This window comes from Sorex fumeus, unplaced genomic scaffold (assembly GCF_029834395.1).
Source record: "Sorex fumeus unplaced genomic scaffold, SorFum_2.1 ptg000009l, whole genome shotgun sequence".
In the NCBI taxonomy this organism is placed as follows: domain Eukaryota; kingdom Metazoa; phylum Chordata; class Mammalia; order Eulipotyphla; family Soricidae; genus Sorex; species Sorex fumeus.
In genome coordinates this window covers 23,141,248-23,166,836 of record NW_026606066.1, presented here as the reverse complement: position 1 = coordinate 23,166,836, position 25,589 = coordinate 23,141,248, and the positions used below count along the sequence as shown (strand labels likewise).

Genomic DNA, 25,589 nt, shown 5'->3' with positions numbered 1-25,589 from the left:
CCCCTGCTGTGAAGGTATGAAAGCAGCCATAGACAGCAGAGGAACCAACTAGAGTGTCTGTTTCCCAGAACTTTATTTATGACCATATATAATTTTCCAGTGTCACAAAATATTCTTCTTTAGATCTCTTCCCCAACTAAAGACTACCATGCCAGAAAATAGACAGACAGAGCATTTGCAATGCATGCTGGAAACCCAAGTTCCATCCCCAGCACCACACAGTCCTCTGAGCACTGCATGGAGCAGAGCAGCCCTGAGCACGGTCAGTTGTGTCTCCCAAACACATAAACAAACAAAATTTAAATAATTCTAAACAATTTTTAGCTTCCAGACCATCCTCCCCTAAAAAAACCCCACTAGGTCAGACTCAATTGCCAATCTAGAGACTGCCAATCTCAGGGCAGAAACATCTAAAACCCTATCTTTTCACTAGAATAAACTTTTTCTGAAAAACCTTCCTACCCATATTGCAGCAAAACTAGAATCCAAGGCCAAAACCTAGGATCAACCCCAGATATAGTATACTTCTCCTAGTATACCTCTCAAATAATTCAGATTTCTTTCTTTTGAAATAGGTGCCAACCCAAAGACACACAGCAGAAATACCATCTGCACTTTTATGTTTATTGCACACTTCACAAAATCCAGAATCTGGAGTGCCTGAGAACAGAACACTGGATAAAGAAACTGTGGTACATCTACACATGGAATACTATGCAGCTTTTAGGGAAAATGAATGAAATTTGCCTATAAGTGGATAGAAATAAAGAGTATTATGCTGAGTGAAATGAGTCAGAAGGTGGGGGATAGACATAGAATGACTTCACTCATTTGCAATATATAAAAAAATGGATTGCCCCATAGCTGAAAACCTGTCTCATAAGTGGAGGGGAGAAGGCAGTTGGAATAGAGAAGGGATCATGAAGAAAATGATGGCTGGGGGAATCAGTCGGGATGGGAGATGTGTGCTGAAAGTAGATGGACCAAACATGATGACGTTTTCAATGTCTGTATTGCAAACCATAATGCCCCAAAAGTAGAGAGAGAGTATGGGGAATCATGTCTGCCATAGAGACATGGGGAGGGTTAGAAAGGGGGAGTATACCAAGGATATTGGTGGTAGGGAATGTGCACTGGCGGAGGGATGGGTGTTTGATCATTATGTGATTGTAACCCAAACATGAAAGCTTGTAACTTTCTCATGGTGATTCAATAAAATTAAAAATAAATTTTGAAAAAAGAAAGAAAAAAATAATAATAGTAAGAGACTAATATTCAAGACCAAGGAAAACAGGACCAGGAGGACTGGTCAATGGTTGGAATCTACCACAAGTATTGGGGGGGGAGGGGCAGAGGGTAGGTAAGATAGAGAAGAGACCAATATGGCAATAATAGTTGGAAATGATCACACTGGACAAGAAGGGGGTGTTGAAAGTAGGTAAACGGATATACATGATAAGCTTTCAGTATCCGTATTGCAAACCACAATGTCCAAAAGGAGAAAGAGAGAGACAGACAGACAGAATTGGGGGGTGGTGGGAGGGAAACTGGAAACACTGGTGCTGGGAAATGTACACTGGTGGAGGGATGGATGTTGGAACACTTTCATGAACAACTCTGTAATGGTCTATCTCATGGCGATTCAATTGAAAGAAAAAATAAAAATAAAAACAGGTGCCTCAGCTGAAACATGAAAAATTTTCAATGCCCTATCTTACCTAAAAGTCTGGAAACCTGGCAAGAGAGCTGTGTTTGTCAAATGGAAAGAGAAATTGGCTGATAATATCTAGGGCTAATGTTGAAGACATGAATTTTAATGGGTCCTGAGGCACTTTATCGGTGTCTCTGCCAGCTCTTTTCTTTGTAGCACAAGGCAAGAAGGTGAACAGTGAGAAGGCTTATTAGCATCTCTGTAAGCCTCTTCCAAACTACCTGCTCTGGACCAGCCCACCTCACTTTAGAAAAAGGGCTTTGCTCATCTTCAAACTGAAAATAAAGGCAACTCACTGTACCTCACACAGGAGATTCTCTTAAGAAGTAAGAGAATACATGGAAAAATAATTTATAAATTACATGCATTTCCATGTAAGTTGCATTGTTTAATACCAACTCTAATGCAACCCTTAAATGAAGGACAAAGGTTGTCACTAACACCTCTGAGGGCAAGAGCTTTAGACACTTAGATGCGCAAAACACACCTTTGAAAGCACAGGGAGTGGGGGAGGGGCATGCGCAGAGAGATAATACCAGGGCTAAGGCACTTGTCTTGCACAACCCTGATTCAATCCCCACCACCTCATATGGTTCCCTGAGCACTGCTAAGAATGATCCCAGAGAACACAACCAGGAATAATCCCTGAGCACAGCTGGGTGAAAGAGACCCAATCCTCAATCCCCAAATATCCAAACGTTACCATACTCAAATGTGAAATGAAAACCAAATTTTAAAATTAAAAATAAACAAATGAAATGAAAATACTAGGTGTTTATGTATTAAGATTTCATTTTTTTAAAAGAGGTAATTATTTTTAGAGAATGGTTTTACTAGTACCATCTTTATTAGCATGTCAAAGAGGGTTTTCTAAACACAACTCGCCATGAATGATTGTCTAGTTTTTTCCTAGTATATCAAGTCTTACATTACAATGTTGGTTAGAAGATTCTTTTTAGTTAAACTTCTCTGATTTTGATCTTTTTTTCTTTTTTTTTCTTTTTGGGTCACACCTAGCGATGCTCAGGGGTTACTCCTGGCTTTGCACTCAGGAATTACTCCTCCTGGCGGTGCTCAGGGGACCATATGGGATGCTGGGAATCGAACCCGGGTCAGCCACGTGCAAGGCAAACGCCCTACCCACTGTGCTATTGCTCCAGCCCCCTGATTTTCATTTTTTGAAATTTTTTCTTTCGTGACTAGATAGTAGCCTTTATCCTCTTGACAAATGGCAAAAGTTGCGAATGGCTAAATCAGCATTAATCTCCATCTGCATCTTTCTAGGTTTTTTCCCTCCTAACATAAACACTGCCCCCAGAATTGTGTGGAAAACACATCTCTAAAGTGACATACAGACTACATTCTAGTGACACCATTTCTTACAGAGAAAAAGGAGCAGATTTGAACAAAGTGCCCCACAGCTATTTTTCCTTTTTGCTTGCTCTTTAGTAAATAGACCAATCCACATAAAATAACTTTATTTGTGTAATAAGAAAAAAAATCTTTGAACTGAATAAATGATTCATGGGCACATTTTAACCAAAACTCTTTGCCGGAAAAAGCAATATACATTCAAAATCATCCATCTCTTTTATGTTGACAATGATCTAGAACTTTTTAAAGTGTTTCAGTGTGTTTACTCCCCCCATCCCCTACCCCCCACCCCCCCACCCCCATTGTTTATAACAGTCAAACTGTAGTAATAATTGTTGTTGGATTCATTTAGAAAATTAAACCATACAATGAACTTTAAAAGGAATACCAAAAGGTCTGTTGGTGAATATCAGTATTGTGTGCTGAGTGGAGATACAGAACAGTTCTCTGGCCTTAGGTGATACTACTATGAATTTCCTCTTATACTTCTATTTCCCGTTAATGCTTCCAGTTCAACCAGCCTGATGAGTAGCTGCAATAATCACAATTTAAAAGGATGTTAGCTCCCAGACCCAAAGGACTATTTTACCTTCTGCTCACTGGGAATAAACATGCCTAGGGCTAAAGAAAGTCATTTGAAAGCCCAAACAGCTTTCTCTTTTCATATGCAGAAGAAATAACAAAATGTAAATTATAGACAACTGCCCCCCTCAGATGTGATTTTTTTTCTCTGAAAACACAAGTTTTTTCTATCCAATTCTTCCTTTGGAACACTTTTATTTTCCATCTTTAATAAAATTGCTTCTAAAATTGAAAATAGATGAACAAACAGCATCTCCTACGGTGATCCATCTGGTAACCCCCTCCCCCCAGCATGTTAGACTGAAAGAGTCTCTCAGCCGTTGGCAGCAGAGGCCCCAGCTTCTCAGATTGTAATGATTGTCGCCTTAGGCTAAACTGCACACATCAAGAAAACAAACGACAAGCAGTCTTTACCAAAGTCAACGAGCTTAACTCCTCCTTCTGTTGTCAGAAGAATGTTATTCCCTTTGACATCACGGTGGATGATTCGGTTGCTGTGCAAATGTTGCAAGCCCTGAATGATGTCCCACCGCCAACAAAACCGGAAAGAGAAGGTGGAAACGTGCATGGTTACTGTACTACTTTCAATATACAGGACTAGAATAAAAGTGCATCAACAGGGATATCTCTTTGCTCTTACTAAACTTTGCATACTGCCAAGTGATTTTCCTATTATTAATGTACCATAGGAATCCAAGTGATGATGAAGAGCCTCTTTGCTGTTATTCCAGCTGAAGGGACATATGCCCCCTCCTTTTTATTTTAGAAGAAGGTCGGTTCCTAAGAGGTGTGCAGGAGTGGGTGGGAACTTAGGAGAGGCGTACACCGGAGATTCTCCAAGCAGGCTTGCAGTTCAGTCAGTCCAGAGGCCCAGGAGACAGCTATATGGCTCAACCCTACTCAGGCCTGTGCTGAAATCACCTGGGCCACTCAGGTGAATGTTCTGGGGGCCTCTAGGACTATACCAGATGGTGCTCAGGGGACAATGTGTTGTCAGAATTGAGCCTGGTTCAGGCACGTGCTAGGCATGTGTGTGCCTGTACTACTGTACATCTCCCAGCCCCAGGATATTCTTACCAAGAGGGCTCCGTACAAGATGTATGAGATCATGGCTTCATCCAACCGCCGGCCACACCTCAGGAGCCCCTTGACAAGCTCGGTGACAGAGCCCCCATTACAGAGCTGTCAGGGGAGAGGTCAACAGAGAGCACAGAACACACACAACAAAAAAAGGAAAAAAAAAAGATTAAGAACAAAAGTCCACCAGTAACTGGTCCAATTACAAAAGTCCAGGTCAGAATAACAAAACTGCAAATTCCCGTTTCTTGGTTGAATTTCATTCTCTCTCAATGTTTCTCTAACAGGGGTGATTCATGAGTGAGGGAAACATGTCCAAAAAGCTGAGCTTTTCATTGTCAAGTGAAACAAAAAAGCACAAATTGTGATCTAGAAATTTCAAAGAGCTGATTAGCTATTTTTCATTTTACATAAATATTGTCTTTCTTTTTTCTTTTTGGGTCACACAGTATAATGTTCAGGGGTTACTCCTGACCCTGTACTTGGGAATCACTCTTGGTGGTGCATGGGGGACCATATTGGATGCCAAGGATTGAACCTGGGCCCACCATGTGCAAGATAAGTGCTCTACTGGCTGTACTACCACTCCGGTCCAATCGTGCTCTTTTTCTTTTGTTTTTAAATTTTTTAAAATTGAATCACCGTAAGATACAGTTACAAAGCTTTCTTGATCTGGTTTCAGTCATACAACGTTCCAGCACCCATCCCTCCACCATTACCCACCACCAATAACTCCTCCCATATCCCTTCCGCTACCCCCACTGCCTCCCCCCCACCCCACCCCACCAGGTTCCTCTATGGCAGGCAGTAATGCTCTTTCTTTTTCTTCTTGGGTCATATCCAGCGATGCTCAGAGGTCTCAGAGGTTACTCTGGCGGTGCTTAGGTGACTATATAAGATGCCAAGGATTGAACTCGGGTTGGCCACATGCAAGGCAAACGCCCTACCCACTGTACTATCGCTCCAACCCAATAGTGCTCTTTTTTAATGTGCATTTCAAACATAAAACTGGCATGGAAAACAAGGTGATTGTCCCTAATACTGAATCGAAAATGCATTCTGGTCATTTCTAACCTTCCTGACTCCAGTGGCGGCATCACAGACCTCACAAGCCCTCTGCGCTCGGCTTTGAGTGCTTCTGCTCTGCCAAAGCAGGAGTGTGGAGAGGAGTTGTATTATATGCACATTTCACCTTCTCCTACTTTACCTTTGGATTTCAGCAACTTTATGGCCTTCTTTTTGGGGGGTGGGGAAGGAAGGGGTGTTGGGGCCATACCCCACAATTATCTGGGCTTACTCCTGACTGTGTGCTCAGGGAACTAGATACGATGCAAGAGAAGGAACCCAGGTCCACTGCCTACAAGGCAGGAGTTTTAATCCCTCTATTATCTCTCTAGCCCTGTTCCATTTTGTTTTCACGGGTAGATTTTACTAATTTATTTTCTGTCAAGACAAGACACAGTTTGGGTTTGCCATATGCTATATTAAATCCAGAATTCTTAACTGCTTTGAGCAGATTATATAAATACATTAAAATGGTAGGTAGTGGATTATACATTCATCTTCCATTTTTCTGTTAAGAAAATCCAGGACTTTCACCAGATTCTGAGTTGTTCTTGTCCTTATAAATGTCTAGACCATGCTTTAGAAACCTGTGCTTCTTCTGATACTTTGTTGGCAACTTGGGAAAGATTTGCTGATAAACATAGGGATACATCAGGGGTGGGGCCACGGGGGTGGGTCCCCTGGGTTGGGACTGCTTGAGTCAAGTGGCTTTTTCTAAGCAAGGAAATCTGGGGGAGCATAGATTAGCACCTTTCCCAAAGGAAGACAACTCTTTTATCAAGATAATAATACATTAAGATCTCTTGGAGTCTAATTATGAACCTTTGCAACATTTTAATAAAGGGAGAGCAGATGTTTTCTATGATATCTCATTCCCTTCTACCTACATAGCAAATACTTTGCCCACATATTAAAAATAAAGATATTCTGAAATTGAATCTGCTGACGTTTTTGTCATTTCCATTTCCCATAAATGAAAATAATGTGACTAAAATCTAATACAGCATTAGGAATCTTTAAAACTAGGATAAAATGATGGTCTCTCAGCAATGATTCAGTGGAGGTCCTGAAAAAAGTGGAAGGCTGTACTGGTTCCATGAGTTTGGGAATCTGTAAAGTGAATAGGCACTACTCTCTACCAGTCAGTAGGTTGCAACCAGTAACTAGGTTGTCTCTTCTGTGCAGACCGGTGCTCACGAAAAGTGCTCACGAAAAATGGAAAGAAAGCTACTCTTTGTTCTCAATTAGTGGTAACTGTCTCTTTTTATGCTTTACTCAGACCTCTGACCTTGGTTCTCACCTGTGAGTGCAGGCAGAATCCAATCACTGCAAGACTGATAGCACTGAAGAACGTGCCCAGCTCTGTGGAGGAACTTGAGGAGGGGACAGTCCAGGACATTTTCCTGGAGACTATCACTGTTACATTGAGTCTGAAGGACAATGAATTTATGTCAGGTGCCAGAAAAGAAGAGGAGTGCTGTCTCTACTAAAGAAAGAGCATGTACAAAAGAAGGGGTGTGGAAAAATGGAAGGAGGGAGGTGGGTAAGTGAACAGGGTGTGTGTGTGTGTGTGTGTGTGTGTGTGTGTGTGTGCGTACTTGTGCATGCTATATACTCTGCTACTGTGGGAATAAAAAGTGCCAGGATCCTAGAGTAGAGAAGGGAAGTGGGGATGAAGAATAACAGAACTTTCCTGCTAAATTATATGAACTTGAGTACTATTACCCATGTGGTCTGACAACATGATACACCATTGGATAGGAATAGAAAGGTTTAAACAGGCTGAATGCAGGTATCTCAGTTCAGATTTTTGTTTCTGAAAGATGGCTTAGTTAGCAGATCAGAGGGCAAACAGAACAGGTACTAAACACCTACTAGGGAACACAACAGTACCAAATGCCTACTAGGAAGTATTAAAGCAATTTAGAGACAAGGTCCAAAATAGTCCATGGATAAGAATGAAGAGCCAAAGACAGATACTGTAGGCTTTTTTTTTTTTAGCTTCATCAGGAATTTCTGACCAACTAAACATGGGAAATGAAGAGATAGAGAATACAGATCTGAAGAAAATGGGAGCAATATCAATGGTGGTGCATATACTTTAAATACAAAGAGAATGCGAGGCACTAGAGAACCCTTATCAGAACCAGGTCTCAGCCTGGCCCCACCTCGGAGAGCACAGGCTTTATTGAATTGTAAGTGCACTATTAAAATTCTACCCAGAGAAATTTAAATTAAATGCTGGGTGATGATCCAAACGAAATCAGCCTTGGAATTTTCCCCTGAAACCTCATTTTAGTCCCTCTCCTGTCCTACTTAAGTGTGTGGCCACCCTCACAACAGGAGCCTATTCAGCAATATTTCATATCGCAAGCCAAGTTGCAAACTTTCTTCATCGTTCTAGAACCTAGAAGAGAAAGGCAGCCATTTTGTGAGAAGAACCCAACTCAGCTATAAATTTAAAAACAACAAAAGGACCGTGGTGCGTATTTTGTTCACAAATGTCAGAATTGAAGTGTTCTGGACTTTCTGTGTTTCACAGAAACATCATTAAAGAGCCTGGGGCACCTTGAGAGGAAGCTCGCCTGTGAAGCTGATTAAAGGTTTAAAAGGGCAGCCTGCGGGTTATGGAGAAAAAATTCTAGGTACTTAGACACAAGAAAGAAAAGCATCGGGCGCTCTGGCAATTATCTACCCAGAATAAAGGCTTAGTGAAATAGATGGAACATTTTTTTAAAAAATGACAAAGAATTATATTTAAATGCATCAAATCAAATTATCCCCTGAGACTGGTAAGAAGGCAATCAACCTGCCTGCTCCAAACCCATGGGTTGGCAGTACAACCTCCTTCACCCGCCCCCTCTGCCAGCCAACACTTCAAGAGGTGTGTCTCCATCGCGTGGGCCTCCCTATGCCCTTAGCACTCAGGAAACGTGGCTGTAGGATGCATCCTGAATGTAATGAGAAATTTTCTCCAAAGCAAGAAAAAAGAAAAATCATTCACATGCCACATCTATTTTTCAAAAACATCACTGAATATTGATTCCATCACCCATGTGTATTTGCTAAAATGGTCATACTTTCAAGGCCAAAATTGTTCCTGGCTCAATAAGTCATCAATTTTCCCCCATGTTATTAAAGAACAGTCCAGACCATCCAATCATCAGAATTTTATTCTAGTCCAAGTTCCAACATTCTCATAGATTCTGTACTGGCATGTTAATCTGACATAGAGAAGAATTTCTTTTCACAGGGCTGTTTGGTTCAATAAACTTAATATCTTTCAAGGGTACTATGTCCTATAAAGGACAGAAAGCAAAGTTAAGGTGGTCATAATAATGCCTGAATCCTTAGGAAGCACCATGTTGTCACTGGCCTCCTCTCCCAAGGCAAGGCAACATCCTAGTCCTCCATACAATTGGATATTGAGTTCTTTTGCTGAGACCAGATAAAGACACTAACTAGCACCAAGAGAAATGAAAATTATGTCACAGGCAACCCCATGTTTCAGTCAGGGTGAGAGATGCTCACAGGCTGAGAGAAAGTGGGCCCTGGACTTCCACCACCCATCTTAGTCTCACTTTGGGCCCTGTGCTCATGGAGTAGCACGACAGGCTTCCCATTACTCAGCTGCTCACTCTTTTCAGCTTAAGAATGAACAAATAGAGCACATGAACATGTTCAAATTCTATAGCCTTTCCCCTTCTTTTCCACCTCCCAAGTAGTCTATACCATGTTCCTAGGACTTGTGCTAGAACCCCACACAAACCTGCCATTGCTGCCTAACCATTTTAGGATTTTCTAACAAGTTCTGACCCATTCAAACTAACCTGTCCCAGGTTCCAGATCACCAGCATCATGCTATAAGCTTTATTTGTTAATATAATGAATTTGATTCATTCCACAAAAATGAGTAGGTAAAAATGGTCCATGTATAACCGTTCCAATGATAGGTCTAGATCCATCTCTCTCTGGTCTTCAATAAAAGCAAAAACTGGACATAAGTGTTTCTCCACTCCATACCCCTATCCTTGGTTCATATACTGAGCTTAAATAGAGAACTTTAGAGAAAAAAACAAAACAGGGGGTATGGTGCTACCAGCAGGTCAATCTGTACCTGTGAGGCAAGTGCATCAGTAGCCTGATGGCACCTTCAGACTTCCAGATACCCCAAAATTGCTGCTGTACCTATGGCCAGACCCCAAAAACTTGGGGCAAAGTTTACCAAGAAAGTAAATGGCCAAAAGTTAGGTATGTGGGAGACACACCCACAAACTACCTCACACTCAGCTATATAATTGGAGGCAAGGCCTCTCTGGTCCCTGATCAAACTGCTTAAAGGCCATGATCCCAGAGACCCAGAGACAAATCTCAGAATCCAGCGGCTTTTGGTAGAAATGTGTCCGGTCCCCTCAAGAGTTACCAGCACCAGACCACCCCAAGGGAGAAAGGGTGTTGTTCCTCCACCTGCTTCCCCTAGGCAGTTCAGTGGCCGCCATCTTCCAGAGGCCATTGGACAGTCAGGTTTGGACCCGCAGTGACAAGACATGCGGGGGTCTCACGGGATGGAGGTGGAGCCGGCCCTATCCTCCACACCCCAATGAGACCCCAAGTTGCCACCCACGAACAGTCTCTCTGGCTCCTGATCAAGCTGCTTAACGGCCATGATCCAAGATACTCAGAAACAAATCTCGGAACCCAGCAGCTTTTGGCAGAAATGTGTCCGGTCCCTGCAATAGGTTACCAGTGCCCGGCTACCGCAGGTGGGAATAAGTTTCATGCCTTGGCCTGTTCTCCCTGGTGACTTGGTGTCTGCCATTCTCCAGAGGCCACTGGACAGTCAGGTTTGTGCCCGCAGTGATGAGACACGCTGGGCCTCGCAGGATGGGAGTGGAGTCGGCCCTTTCCTCCTTGCCCCAATGAGATTCCCGAGTCGCCGTCCTCTCTGGCTCCTGATCAAGCTGCTTAATGGCCATGATCCAAGAGACTCAGGAACAAATATCAGAATCCAGCAGGTTTTGGCAGAAATCCCTCCAGATTTAATTGTTAAAATTTTGGAATTCCAAAATCACGCAGCCACTACTGCGGCTGTGCGACATCATATGTTATTCATAACCAGCAATAGAAAACAAATTGTCTACTGTTGCCCTTTCAGCAGATCTGAGTGTTGGGGTAAAATCCCAAATAATAATGGTCTGTCTGGTGTCAAAATATTGAATGTAATCAAAGTAGAGAGAGAGAGTAGTGTGGAAATCATCTGCCCCATAGGTAAGGGGAGGGTGGGGGGGGCATACTGGGGTTTTTGGTGGTGGAAAATGTGCACTGGTGACAGGACGGGTGTTTCATTGTATGACCAAGACTTAAACCTGAAAGCTTTGTAACTGCTCTCATGGTGATTCAATAAATAAAATTTTAAAAAAGGAAAAAAAAAGTAAGATGGAGTTCATACCCTCAACCTAATCTATGGCTGAATAAATAGCAATACTCCTACATAAAAAAAAAGCACACACACTTTTTTAAAACCACTGAGTAAATACAGAATAACATAATATGAGATTCACACCTAAGGACAGTAGAGATAAGGGCCAGGAAGATCACACCATGGTTTGGAAGCCGTCTCCACCTGCCAGGGGAAAAGGGAGTTAGGACAGAGAGGGGACCACTAAGTAAATAATAATTGGAGGGATTGCCCAGGTTGGAAGATATGTGCTGAAAGTAGACCAAAAACCAAACACAATGACCTCTTAGTATCTGTATCGCAAATCACATGTCCAAAATTAGAGAGAAGTAAGAAAGACTGTATCTGCCACAAAGACAGGGAGTGGGGTAGGGTGGGGTGGTGGGTGGGACACTAGGAATAATGGTGGTGGAAAATGTGCACTGGTGGAGGGATGGGTGCTTGCGAATTGTTTGAATGAAACGCAATCATGCAAGTTTGTAACTGGATCCCACAGTGATCCAATAAAACTTGTTTAATTTTTTTTCCCTTTATTTTATTTTATTTTTTTTAAAGTTGTAGATTTACAATTTTTTGTGCTTTGGTTTCAATTATACAATGATCAGATACCCATCCCTCCACCAGTGCCCATTTTCCACCACCATGGATAATATCCCTCCCACCCCCATCCCCCCTTCCCCCCTGTCTCTGTGGCAGGGCAATCCCCTGTGTTCTCTCTTTCCTTTTGGGTGTTGTGGTCTGCAAAAGAGGCATTGAGTGGCAAACATGTTCAGTCCATAGTCTACTTTCGACATGCATCTCCCCTCCTGGGAGGATCCTCCAAACATACTTTATTTGGTGCTCCCTTCTCTATCTGAACTGCCCTTTCCTCTAGGATACCTGGCTGGCCTCTAAGTTATGGAGTAATCCTCCTGGTGCTGATCTCAGCTATTCTTGGGTATTAATCTCATATTTTGTTACTTTATATCCCCCAGATGAATGCAATCTTTCTATGTCTATCCCTCTCTTTCTGACTCATTTCGCTTAGCATGATACTTTCCATATTGTACCACTTGTATGTAAATTTCATGACTTCATCTTTTCTAACAGCTACATAGTACTCCATTGTGTAGATGTACCAAAGTTTCTTTAACCAGTCATCTGTTCTTGGGCATTCAGGTTTCTTCCAGTTTCTGGCTATTGTGAAGAGTGCTGCAATGAACAAACAAGTGCAGATGTCACTTCGACTATACATTTTTGCCTCTCTGGGATATATTCCCAGGAGTGGTATTGCTGGGTCAAATGGGAGCTCAATTTCTAATTTTTTGAGAATCGTCCATACTGTTTTCCAGAAGGGCTGAACCAGTGGACATTCCCACCAACAGTGAAGGAGTGTCCCTTTCTCACCACATCCACGCCAGCATCGGTTGCTTTTGTTCTTTTGAATGTGGGCCAGTCTCTGAGGTGTGAGATGGTATCTCATTGTGGTTTTGATCTGCATCTCCCTGATGATTAATGATGTAGAGCATTTTCTCATGTGCTTTTTTGCCATTCGGATTTCTTCTTTGAGAAAGTTTCTCTTCATTTCATTGCCCCATTTTTGGATGGGGTTGGATGTTTTCTTCTTGTGGAGTTTAACCAGTATTCTGTATATCCTGGATATCAACCCCTTGTCAGATGTGTATTCGGTGAATATCCTTTCCCATTCTGTAGACTGTCTTTGTATTTTGGTCACTGTTTTTTTGGAGGTGCAGAAGCTTCTTAGTTTAAGATAGTCCCATTTATCTATCTCTGTTTTCACTTGCTTGGCCAGTGGCGTGGCATCTTTGAAGATACCATTAGCTTCAATGTCATGGAGGGTTTTGCCAACTTTATCTTCAATGTACCTTATGGTTTCTGGTCTGATGTTGAGGTCTTTAATCCATTTTGATCTTACTTTTGTACATGGTGTTAGGCAGAGTTCTGAGCCTATTTTTTTGCATGTAGCCGTCCAGTGATGCCAACACAATTTATTAAAGAGGCTTTCCTTACTCCACTTTACATTACTTGCACCTTTATCAAAGATTAGATGAGCGTATGATTGAGGAGAGATGTCAGTGTATTCAACCCTGTTCCATTGGTCTGCAGTTCTGCCTTTGTTCCAGTACCATGCTGTTTTAATTATTACTGCTTTGTAGTACAGTTTGAAGTTCGGGAGGTTGATTCCTCCCATTTTCTTTTTCCCAAGAATTGCTTTAGCTATTCGTGGGGGCTTATTGTTCCATATAAATTTCAGGAGTGTTTGCTCCATTTCTTTGAAGAATGTCATGGGTATCCTTATAGGGATTGCATTGAATTTATATAATGCTTTCGGTAGTATTGCCATTTTGACAATGTTAAGTCTCCCGACCCATGAGCAGGGGATATCTTTCCATTTCCTCATGTCCTCTTTTATTTCCTGAAGTAGCGTTTTGTAGTTTTCTTTGTACAGGTCCTTTACTTCCTTAGTTAAGCTGATTCCTAGGTACTTGATTTTCTGGGGCACTAGATCCAATAAAACTTGTTTAATTTAAAAACAAAAAAAAAAACCCTAATTCTGTGCTGAGGATGTAGCTCCATGGTGGAGTATATGCCTTGCATGTCTGAGGTCCTCAGTAAGGTACTGGCATCATAAATAATCAGACCAAACAAACCTCACCAAATTCTTTTTATCTGGTTTTCAATTAGAGAATTGTTTATTTTTATTTAAAGTCCCCTTTACTAGTATACTCAAAACTTGCCATTTCTTTTAAGTTGACTATATAATTAATGCTGAAGTTAATAGTATTTGTCTGCTGAAGTATTTATACTGAAAGGAAGAAAAAAGGAAAAAAGATAGTTCATGCTTCATTACATGCTATTTTATCTGTGTTGTATTTTTCTTAAAGGTATAGTTTCTATTATATATCACTTAGAGACAACAAGATTTCAAATTTTTAATGCTAATTTAGAATAAAAATTTTCAAATTCTCTACAACATGTGTCTCCTCAATATCTTTTGAATAAGTGACTGTTATAAAAGAGAACTTTGCTTTCTGCTCAAAATGAATAATCAATTTCAGAAATGACATTTTTATTTGCTTTTGTTTTTCATTTGTATTATCTTAGGAACTTACTAATAATAGTTTTCTATGGTCTAGAATAGCTGTGTAATAGCTTCTTACTAATCCTTTCATAACATTCAGCTAGAAGAGAGCATAAATTTAATCTTTCTAATATACAGGATAAAGAGAACAACATTAAACAAATCACGATTTTATTGTGTAAGTCTCCTGAAGCACTTACAAAAAAGCTGCAGAGAGAACAAAGTGACCAGGGTACTATGTGGCTCATCATGGTCTTCCAGGGGTGTGTGTGTGTGTGTGTGTGTGTGTGTGTGTGTGTGTGTGTGTGTGTGTGTTCACTGGCATACCAGCCAGACAACCTGGGCCAGCATCAGTGCCACACACCCTCCAGTTCTGCCATGTGACTTGGGCTTGTCACTGTCTCTGGGCTCCAGTCCTCAGTTATATACTGAGGTTCCTGCCAAGTTGACGCACCTAGAAACACCTTTTCTATAAAGACTATCAGAAGTTTTAGATACAATTTGGCCCACCCAGCAAAAATGGCTTCTTCTGGGACAAAATAAACAAACAAACAACAGCAATAACAACAACAACAACAACAACAAAAAACTAACAGAAGCCATCCAATTCCCTTTACCACCAACTTTGATTTGGATCGAAACGATACACAAAAGGTATCAATGTTAACATATTGGATTGCTTAAGCATAAATAATGCATTGTCTCTGGGCAGCTTCATTATCTGTCTATGGTCACATTGAAAAAGCAAAGAACAGTTGGCAAGGGGGCATTGGCACATGGCACAGTTGATAGTCTTGGGGTCCTACTCATTTTTCAAGGCCAGGCACAGCTCATGCTGGCTGCCTTGGCTATGCTAGAGTGTCCAACTTGCCAGCACTCTCCGGAAAGAGCAAACAGAAGTAGCCTCTCATGTCAAGGAGGCTTCATTTTAAGCACTGGGGACTTTTTTTGCAAGTTCCAGTTCTTTCATATTAGATGCAGAGCCTTTGTGAGTCAGGAGATTTTTTTAACAGAAAGGAAAACTTCTCAGTCACTATACTCTCAATACTAAATTATAACGAAGTTTTAAATACGAAGGTTTGTCAGAACCAAGGAACACAATCAGAGACTGGAAACAACACTTTCCACATCCCAATAAAAGTTTTATCTTAGATAGAGAAGAAAAGTTCCCCCCATAGACGCAGGCTAGTGGGGGCAGGGAGTGGCAGGAGGAAAACTGGGTATGTTGGTGGTGGGAAATGTACACTGGTAAAGGGTTGAAAGATAGAATATTGTATGACTGAAACCCAATCATGAACAACTCTGTAACTGTATCATGGTGATTCAATAAAAAAGTCAAAACCCAAGCTATCAAGAAAAACCATTTTAAAAATTGTTATTCAAGGGGCTGGAACAGTGGGTAGGGTACAATGAATAGGGTATTCACCTTGCAGTCAACCTAGATTCAATCCCCAGCATCCCAGAGTCCTGCCAGGAGTGATCTGTAAGCACAGAGCCCGGAGTGACCCTTGGACATCACCTGATATGGCCCCAAAACAAAACAAAATTGTTATTCTAACCAGGGATGTGTCAGCTCAGAGGTGTAGCCCAAACAAAAAAGGTTACGCAATAGATTCACAGACAGCAAAAATTGAATAGTCTCAGAGGGGGATATAGGAAATTAAAAAAAAAAGATACCAGGAGACTGTGTTATATAACATCCTGCCAACTAATCAGAGAAAGATGAGTTCTGAAAACCAAATCCCTTTAAATCCTTGTGATTCGAGAAAGGAACTGATGTGGCAGAAAGGCTAAAACCAGCTTCCCTGCAGATCACCACACTGCAAGGCCCAGCAACATCACATCCTCGGGCCCTTGCATGGGTTTGAGCAAGGGGATCTGAACATTAACAAATGAATTCCCCACACGCAGTAGACAGGCAGGAGCCACTGTCCCACACTCAAACTCCCACAGGTCCAGGTGGGAAACTTGGACAGGAGACATCAGAGATGAAATGAGGACTGGGGTCTCCTTTGGGCTTCTCACAGGCTTTCTGTGTGCTCCTGGATCACATCACTGACCTCAGGCACAAAGAAGGATGTTGGCCCTGAGCAGCAGATCACAGAACAAGCGAGCCTGGTGCAATAGAGAGGCTGTAACAGCCATATTTTGCATTTTGTCATTGCTGCATCTTGTCATTTTAGTTCCATGGACCCAATTTTGCGGGGGCAATGACTCTGTCATGCCCTGTTCCTTTCTATTAATAAGGGAGACAAAGGGCAGAACTTTTGCAGACACCAGGATGTTTCCCTTTAGATTCCACTGCAGAGAAAAAGGCTGCCTAATACCACTGTTCCCTGGTCCCACAGCCCAGCTGCAGTTTCACTAGGAATCTGCCCCAGGAATAGGGTCTGTGTCCACTCAGTCACATCCTGCCCCAGAATGGTGCACAGTGGACAGCTAGAGCATTCCAGCAATCATCCCCCTCCGATGGAAAGATATTGTGTCCCAACAGTCTTGCAGATCAGTGTTCCCCTTGTCCAGTCTTCTATGCCTTCTTCCTTCCCTCCTTACTCCTTCCTTCCTTACCCCCACTAACTCTCAAATCTGCCAAAAACCACCCACGTCAGAGTTTATTTTCAAGGAACCTAATGTCATCTAAGGAACATACATGGGTTAATTTGAACATGACAAACCATGTAAACTGTGGACTAAAAGTTCTGAAAATGAACCACAATCAATTGCAACATGCTTTCTTTGAAGCGTTCCTATTTTAGGAAAGAAAATGACCTTTCTAATCATATCTAAATCTAGATTCACTCTGATTCAGTAAAAGAGATGATTACATTTGGTATCTGAGAAACAAGAACGTTTTCCACAAGAACTATGGAGGAAACATACCTGGTAAGGCCCTAAGACATAGTAAAGGTCCCAAGGTCCAAAGTGTATCCTACACACTAATTAGTAAGGAATTAAGGTAATAACATGTCTGGTAGCTCCTGGTTCTCTGTGTGAATCTGCAGTTTCTCTTACCTCTAGGACGAGCCATAGCTGACCTCCCACACAGTGATCTGCTTTGTAAAACATCCCATAAAACTTCACGACATTGGGATGATTAGGAAGAAATTGCAAAATGTTGTATTCTGCCTCAATCTCATCATCCATATCCTAAGAATGGGTTGAACAAAGAAAAGCATGCTGGATTCAGTTTGATGTGTAAAGAATACTCCAGATATGACATGACGATCAAGCAATCATTTAAAACATTTACTCAGTATTTCAAATGTGATCAGCCCCATACCTTAAAATACACCTAACAACAAACACTCATATCACAACTAAAACCTCCTAGTTATTATAGTGACAAAATGTCTCCCTATATTCCTTTGGTTTTTAACAATACTCTTATAAATATATATATATATTTAAAAATTGATAACACCTGAGCAGCCAAGGTAGTTAAAGAGAATTAGTGTGAAGGACTAGGCACCGATCAATAACCTCACCATTTACAGCCTCCCTGTGTAGAATAGCACACAACATTTAACATTAGCATTTTGTGTTCTGAAATAAGATGCCAGGCAAGGATGATCCAATATCACAAATTTGGGTATTTTGTAACTTACAGAGAGACCAAGTCCCTGTGTAAGCTAAGGGAGTGAAATAAACCTCTCTTTCCAAGATAATATTTGAAGATCCCAGAGAACCAAAACCAGAGCCACAGTGGGATGGACAAGAAATAAAAAGCCAGAACTGGAAAGGTGGTAGAGGATATAAGGCATTGCCTTATATGCTATTGAATTTGGTTTGAACCGTGGCACTACATATGTTCCCCCAGCCCACCAGGAGTGATTTCTAAGCACAAAGCCAGGAATAGGACCCCAGTACATCTGAGAGTGGTCCAAAAGAGGGGGAGAAAAGAAGACGAAGGGAAGTTTGTGGTCCTAACAAAGTCCCTTCATTCAGATGAGTAATAAGTGATAATGTACTTGAGATTTCATGTAGGTTTTATTAAAATTATTACTAGAATCAGGAAAGAAGTTGAAAGCTCTTCACAGACACTGTAAGAGAAACTGTAAGATGGCTACAGTTACACTGTTACTCACACTGATTGGATCCAGAATTTTTACTGCAGCCAAACTCCCATCTCTCTTGTTAGTAACCTTGTAGACTTTGCCATAGGTGCCTTTGCCTATGGTCTCTACAATTTCCCAGGTGTCTGTAGGATCTGGAAGTGATTCAAGTCTGAGCATCGTGGGATTATAATGAAACAATCCATACAGGTATTTCCTGGTGAGGAGAAAAACTTTGTCATGTACAATACATCACAGCATTAGGGGTTGAGGGCTTTGGGCCTTGAAACAAATACACACACACACACACACACACACACACACACACACACATTAGCAAGCCACTCCAGAATATGTTTTCATTATAGTTCTTCCTTCTATCTGAGACAGACTTAAAATAAATTGATTTGTGTTCCAGCAAGATAGTACAGCAAGATAGTAAGGTGCTTGCCTTGCATGTGGCTGCCTGGGTTCCATCCCTACTAACTTATGGTCTTCTGAGCACAACCATGAGTGATCCTGAGCACGGATGAAAGGAGTAAACCCTGCCCCCAAACAAAAAACAAACTAACAAACTAAAATCAAATTGATTTGAACCCTCCTTATGAAGGAGGTGCTGGAAGTAGGAGTGGAGCGTTGTGATTTTGGACATCTTCAGAAACATATTTCTAAGAAGGGAGATGAAATCCACTGGTGTGAGGGATAAAAGTAGTCAAAGATGAGATCCAGTTGCCATTCCAAGCTGCTGAGTAATTGTCATTGTTCTGGTACTGAAAAAAGCTGAAAGCCACCGGTCTAAGATGTTATCTAATTCTTGTAGCCTTGACAGGGCTCCCTGATCTCTTCAAATTCCATGTGGAAAAAATTGGATCGCTATGACAGAAGATTTGTTGGCTGTACCAGTCAAAACCTAGGATCAAGTGGGACTCAAGTCTTGAATTCTGTCAGGATTAACCAAATCAGAGCCAGACAGTAACACCCTACTGTAACCAGAAGCTTGAGCCTCACTCCGCTTTGTCTGTTTAATAAGAGCACAGTCCGCTGGAGCTTTAGTATTAACTGTAGCACTGCATATGCCATTCCCCACCCCACCAGCAGCAGCAAACACCACTAGGACTGATCTTTGTACACAGAGCCAGGACTAGACTCTGAGCACCATTGGTTATGGTCCCCAAACATGAGAAACTACAATGAATAAATTGCACTGATAGTCTAGCCAACAAGAATCTCTCTTCTCTGGTGTTGCAGGCAAGGATCCAGAGCCAGTCCTTGGAAGGAAATTGGAAGAGACTGTCTCAGATTTTGCAGCACAAGCCAAAATACTGTGGGAATCCCTCACAACTGGGCAAATCTGTATTCAGAGCAGAGGTTATTAACCTCCAATCAAAGGACAGGAGCTGACCAAAAGTTTTCATAAGGCAGAAAAGCACTGATTTGGAGATAGGGTCTTTTTCCTAGATGAGGAAAAAGAACTCCACTCAGTAATAAAGGTAACCCTGGAATTTAAGGAATAATTTCCTATCTTTGCTAGTTTATGAGGATTAGTCAAGTGTCTAAGAAATATCAAATTATCTGATTATTTTAGACAGCAGGAAAATATAGACAATTGATATATGCACATATATATATTTAATTGGAGACTTTACCCTTGTTAAAACACAAACACTGCAATGTTAATAACAGAATTTGGGCTGGTCCAGAGAGATTGATTATACAGAGATATTGATTATACACTTATACACAAACAACCCAGGTTCAATTCCCAACACCACACACGATCCCCCAGAACTTCTGGGGGAGTGATCTATGAGCACAGAGAGAGGAGTAAGTCTTGAGCACTGCCAAATGCAATCTTCAACATCACCCCCCAAAAAAACCCCACAAGAATTGAAGCTAGAGAATGAATACAGGTTAAGGTGTTTGCCTTGCATGCCACAAACCCCAAATTCAGGTTTGGTCCATTATCACCCATTAATAGCACTTCTGGGAATCTATCTCAAGGGCGCAAAAAAAGCACAGTAGAAATGACATCTGCACCTGTATGTTCATTGCAGCACAGTTCACGATAGCCAAAATCTGGAAACAACCCGAGTGCGCAAGAACAGACGACTGGCTAAAGAAACTTTGGTACATCTACACAATGGAATACTATGCAGCTTTTAGGAAAGATGAAGTCATGAAATTTTCTTATAAGTGGATGGTCATGGAGAGTATCATCTTAAGTGAGATGAGTCAGAAAGAGAGGGACAGACATAGAATAACTGTAGTTATTTGTGGAATATAAAATAACATAATATGAAACTACCACGCAAGGACAATAGACACAAGGGCCAGGAATATTGCTCCATAGTTGGAAGCTTGTCTCATGAACTGGGGGAGAAGACAGCTGGAATATAGAGGGAATCACTAAGTCAATGATGGTTGGAGGAATCGTTCAGGATGTGAGATGTGTGCTGAAAGTAGAAAAGGACCAAACATGATAGTCTCTTGAGCAAACCATAATGCTCAAAAGTAGAGAGACAGTATGGGGGGAAATTGTCTGCCATAGCGGCAGGGGGAGGGTTGAAAAAGATGGAAGGTATAATGGGGACATTGGTGGTGGAGAATGTGCACTGATGGAGGGATAGGTGTTTGATCATTGTATGACTGAAACTCAAACATGAACATTTTGTAACTGTATCTCATGGTGATTCAATTAAAAAAAAAAACAGGTTTGGTCATGGGAAGGGGGGCGTTCCAGCCCGTCCTTCACGCCCCACTGAGGTCACCAGTTTCCCCCCACGAGCGACTCTCCGTCATGGCCACGGCCCCAGAAGCACAAGGACTTAACGCAGAAAACCAGCAGCTTGGAGCAGAAAAGCGAATGGACTATGCGTTAAACTGCGTCATCATGCCTGCCCAGAGGGGAAAGGGTGTTGCCCCATTCGCCCTCTCCTCTCTGGAAAGAAAGATGGCGGCCGCTCAGGAGCCTTGTGGACAGCAGGTATGAGCCGGGGGTGTGGGGCGACTAAAACCTCATGGGAAGGGGGGCGTTCCAGTCCGTCCTTCACGCCCTACCGAGGTCACCAGTTGCCCCCCACGAGCGACTCTCCGGCACGGCCACGACTCTAGAGCACAGAACCCAATCTCTTAATTATCTGACTTTTAGTAGAAATACTTCCTGGGTTAATAAGTAAAATAGCAGAAATCCAAAACCGCGCAGCCGCGACAATATTTAATTCTTGAACCCAGCTGTAGAAAGCAAATCATTTCACAATGCTTTTTCAGCATGTCTGACTTGGGGGGGGGGGTAAAATCTAAATAATAATGGTGCATATTTTATTGAAACAATGAATCTAGTCAAAGTAGATAGAGTGTTAACTAGAACTCATCTGCCTCACAGGAATTGGGAGGGGTGGGAGGTGGGGTTCTACTGGGGTTCGTGGTAAAAAATAAGTGTTGGTAAAGGGAAATGTGTTTGATATTTACATGACTGAGACCTAAACCTGAAAGCTCTGTAACTTTTCCCACAGTGATTCAATAAATAAATAAATAATTTTTTTTTAAAAAAAAAAAACAGGTTTGGAGATCCTTCCAAGCACAAAACTGGAAATAATCTCTAAAGGCCACCAAACTCAGCTTCCCAAACCTTCACACCCTTTGTCAGGAAAAAAAAAGTCAAGTGTCTTTTTCTGTTTAGTTTAGTTTAGTTTAGTTTTTAGAAGGCAAACCCTTAAAGGGCAGAGGTCATGTAAAGGAGGTCATCAATAATATTCTTTTTGTCCAAGAACTAGACACATGAGCTCTCCGCTGGTGATTAATAGCAAGGACAGGTCTTGCACCAGAGAGCCTAGAACAGCTCTGCTTCTAATCCCTCTTAACACGGGAGAGGGGAAATTGGTCTATATTATGCAACATATTGTAGTGAACAGTTTCTTGTAGGGCTGTAAACTAACAGCCAGTCCCACTTTACCTGTTCATGATGGAACATCTAAAGACTTCCGTAGGAATTCCAATTTCAATTTCAGGAACAGATATACTTTTAAAAAATATGCCAAGAAATATTTATGTTTTTACCAATATTACACCATAGAAATTTAAATTCCATGGATTTCTAGCATCACAAAAATCAAGTTATATATTAAGATTTCTAATGTAGCAATAACCCCACTACATCAGAAATGATGTTGCAAAAATTCTTAAATCTGATCAACCTTCCAGTTTACCAATGTATAGGAATAATAGAGAGTAAGATGGGGCTAGAGAGATAATACATTGTATAGGGCACTTGCCTTTATACACCCAATCTGGGTTTGATCCCTGGCACACCAGATGATCCCCTAAGCATTGCCTAGAGTGATCCTGAACACAGAGCCAGGACCAAGCCCTGAGTACCTCAAGTGGGCCCCAAAGCCAAAAACTAAATGAAATGAAATAAAATTATGGATAAAGTGCCAGATTAGATAATACCATGGGTATACAATTAACAAACTCCCATCTCAGGTCTTCCCAAGAAAATTTCCAAGACAAATGATTTAATTTTTTCAAAAAATAAACTATAAATAAAGTGAAAGGGGGCAAACCCAGAATTAAAATAGACTTAATTTTCATATCAAATGTGAAATAAAGTGTATAGTCCTAAAAACAAGCTAAAATATCATCAGATAAGTACAACGATAACTAGTGATTCAATGATATCGAGAAAGCATTTTTAATTATATTTCAGTTGTGTTCCTTGAATTTATGGCTGTGTTTTCAAAAAATATATTCATCTCTTAGTAATACACAATGAAATCTTTACAGGTCTAATAATATGATGCCTGAAAAAATATAAATAAAAGCTAAGACAAACATACATGAAACAAGATTGGTCATGGGGCATAGTTAGTAGCATGGAGAACACTGTGAACTTTCACCATTATATTGTTCATTTTGTATGTTTTTTGAATTTCTATAAATTTTTTAAATATGAACTATCCTTGGATATCATACACATGGCCAAACCCACCAAGCTTTTCCCCAATACCATTCTGGATAATTCACTAAGAAGTCTCAATGTCTCATGGGGACTAGCACTTTTCTAGTGCCAGAAAAGGAAATCAGTAATATAAGACTAATAAAAAACACCTAGGCATTTGATTTTAAAGCATCACACTTTTCTTGTCACAAAGTCACCTTCCCACTCCACCTCAAGCTGACAGGCACAGTCAGCCCCTCTGTGGCTCAGATCCCAGTCCAGACTGCTGCTAAATGCAGAGCTGTAGTTAGGAGAAACTAATGAACCGCTGAATGGTACAGGAAAATCAATAGGCAGAAGGCAAGTGACCTTCCTCTGCCCGCCCAACTGTTCTTCTTTCCTGAAGGAATAAAAGAGAAGGATCATCCATACCTACACACCTAAATGAACAAAAGGACTCATCACCACCAAGATCTGCAGTTGTTTCACTTTGTTCCAGGAAAGGCATCTGTCCAATGACATGGAGTTGAAGCTGCCCATGGCTAACCTCAAGAATCACATAAAAGAAGAAATATACACCAACTGGATGGGTGGCCCTTACGCAACCAGCAAAATGTCTAGAAAGAAAATGAAGACTAGTCCAAGGTGAGCCATGAATTTTGTAATAAATGGAATTCATGGAACAAATTTCACACAGCTCCCTTAAAACTGATGTGTTTAGTGAAGAAAAATGAAAAATAAAAGGTAATCTACGGGATAAAGGTGCTCAAGATAAATTCCCTGCTCATTCATCTGTGACTTCTCAGAGGGCCTAAGAGCTGATATACCACATGAAGTCAAAAGCAAATATGTGAGCTCATTTCTTCTGGGGTTGAAGTAAGCATTAAATATCTCGTTTTACAGCATAGCCATTTCCTCTGTGTCCTGGGGGCTCTTCCTAATGCTTTCCCTGTAACTTCTTTAGATTAATAAAACAAACAAAAAAATACACCAGTTCCAAGGTGATTGTATAGTATTTCCCTTTAGTTCCACTATAGGTCACAAATGAGACAAAATTGCTTTAACCGCATCATATATGCTTCCAGTAAGTAATTATTACATGCTAATGTATCCAAACTGGGGGCACTAGATGATAGTAACCACAGGTGCAACTGGGGATTTTTTCTGTTCGCTTAAAGAAAGTAGATTGTCAGGTGGTCAATGAATAATTTTCTTTCTGAAAAGGCGGTGAAGGCCAAATAAGTTTGGGAATCTCTGTCCTAAACTATTCTAAAAAATAAACATAGAACACACACACACACACACACACACACACACACACACACACACACTTTCAAGGTTCTAAACTAGTTTAGAAAAGGTGTAAGACTTCTGGGGTGAACGGGAAAATTGAAGCAAATTTTCAACTTTTGCTAAATCCAAATGAATAAACAACATTAACAACAAAAGTTTTAAATCTAGGACACAAAATAAAAACACAGTCATGGTAATGAAGAGAAAAAGGAACACAATTTCATGCCATCATGCCATTATTTGTGAAAAGTAGCATTTGGGGAAAGTAGGAGATGAAAAATTCTAGGAATTTCTATTTTCTACCTCACTCTGGTTTAGAAGGAGTGAAAGGACAAAATCCCCCCAAATCCTCAGAAACATTCCTTATCTTTAAAGTAGGCAGAGAAGGTAATTTAGTGCAAGAAAATGAGTTCAGGCTTTTTCATATTCTTTTCTTTTAGTTTTTGGGCCATACTCTGGTACTCAGGGTTTCTTCCTGACTGTGCACTCAGGGATCACTTCTGATGGGTTCAGGGGACCATATAGGGTGACAGGGATCAAGCCCTTGGTACATGCAAGACACAGCACCTTTCCTGCTGTAATATTGCTCAGTCTCCTCAGTCCCATTTATTAAGAATTTTTTTCAAAACCCTATACATTGATTACTCAGTACTAGTTAGGCTCTATGTAGTACTTAAGGAAAGTAGATGAGGGCTCCTTTCTTATCACAACCACTGTGATAAGAAACTGCATCATTTCCAGATTTTCGATGTATGCCACTCTCCTAGGCATGAGATGATATTTTATTATTGTTTCAATTTGCATCCTTTAATTATTAGTGATGATGAGCAGTTTTTCATATGCCTGTTAGCCATTCATATGTCTTCTTTAGGGAAGTGCCTGTACAGCTCCTCACCCCATTTATAGATGGGTCATTGAATATTTTGTTGTTGGTAAGTTTAGTGAGTGTTTATAGACCT

General features: G+C 41.0%; 1 protein-coding gene across 1 annotated transcript in view; it reads right to left on the bottom strand.

Annotated features, from left to right (window-relative positions):
* Positions 1-25,589, bottom strand: part of LOC130019802 (myosin-IIIb) — a 410,050-nt gene that overhangs the window by 291,036 nt on the left and 93,425 nt on the right. The window contains exons 3-6 of the mRNA XM_056110474.1: positions 18,435-18,618; positions 17,362-17,496; positions 4,745-4,849; positions 4,082-4,181 (exon numbers count right to left, since the gene is read on the bottom strand). Of these exons, the coding sequence (XP_055966449.1) occupies positions 4,082-4,181; positions 4,745-4,849; positions 17,362-17,496; positions 18,435-18,618 (524 nt within the window). The remainder of the gene's footprint in view (positions 1-4,081; positions 4,182-4,744; positions 4,850-17,361; positions 17,497-18,434; positions 18,619-25,589) is intronic.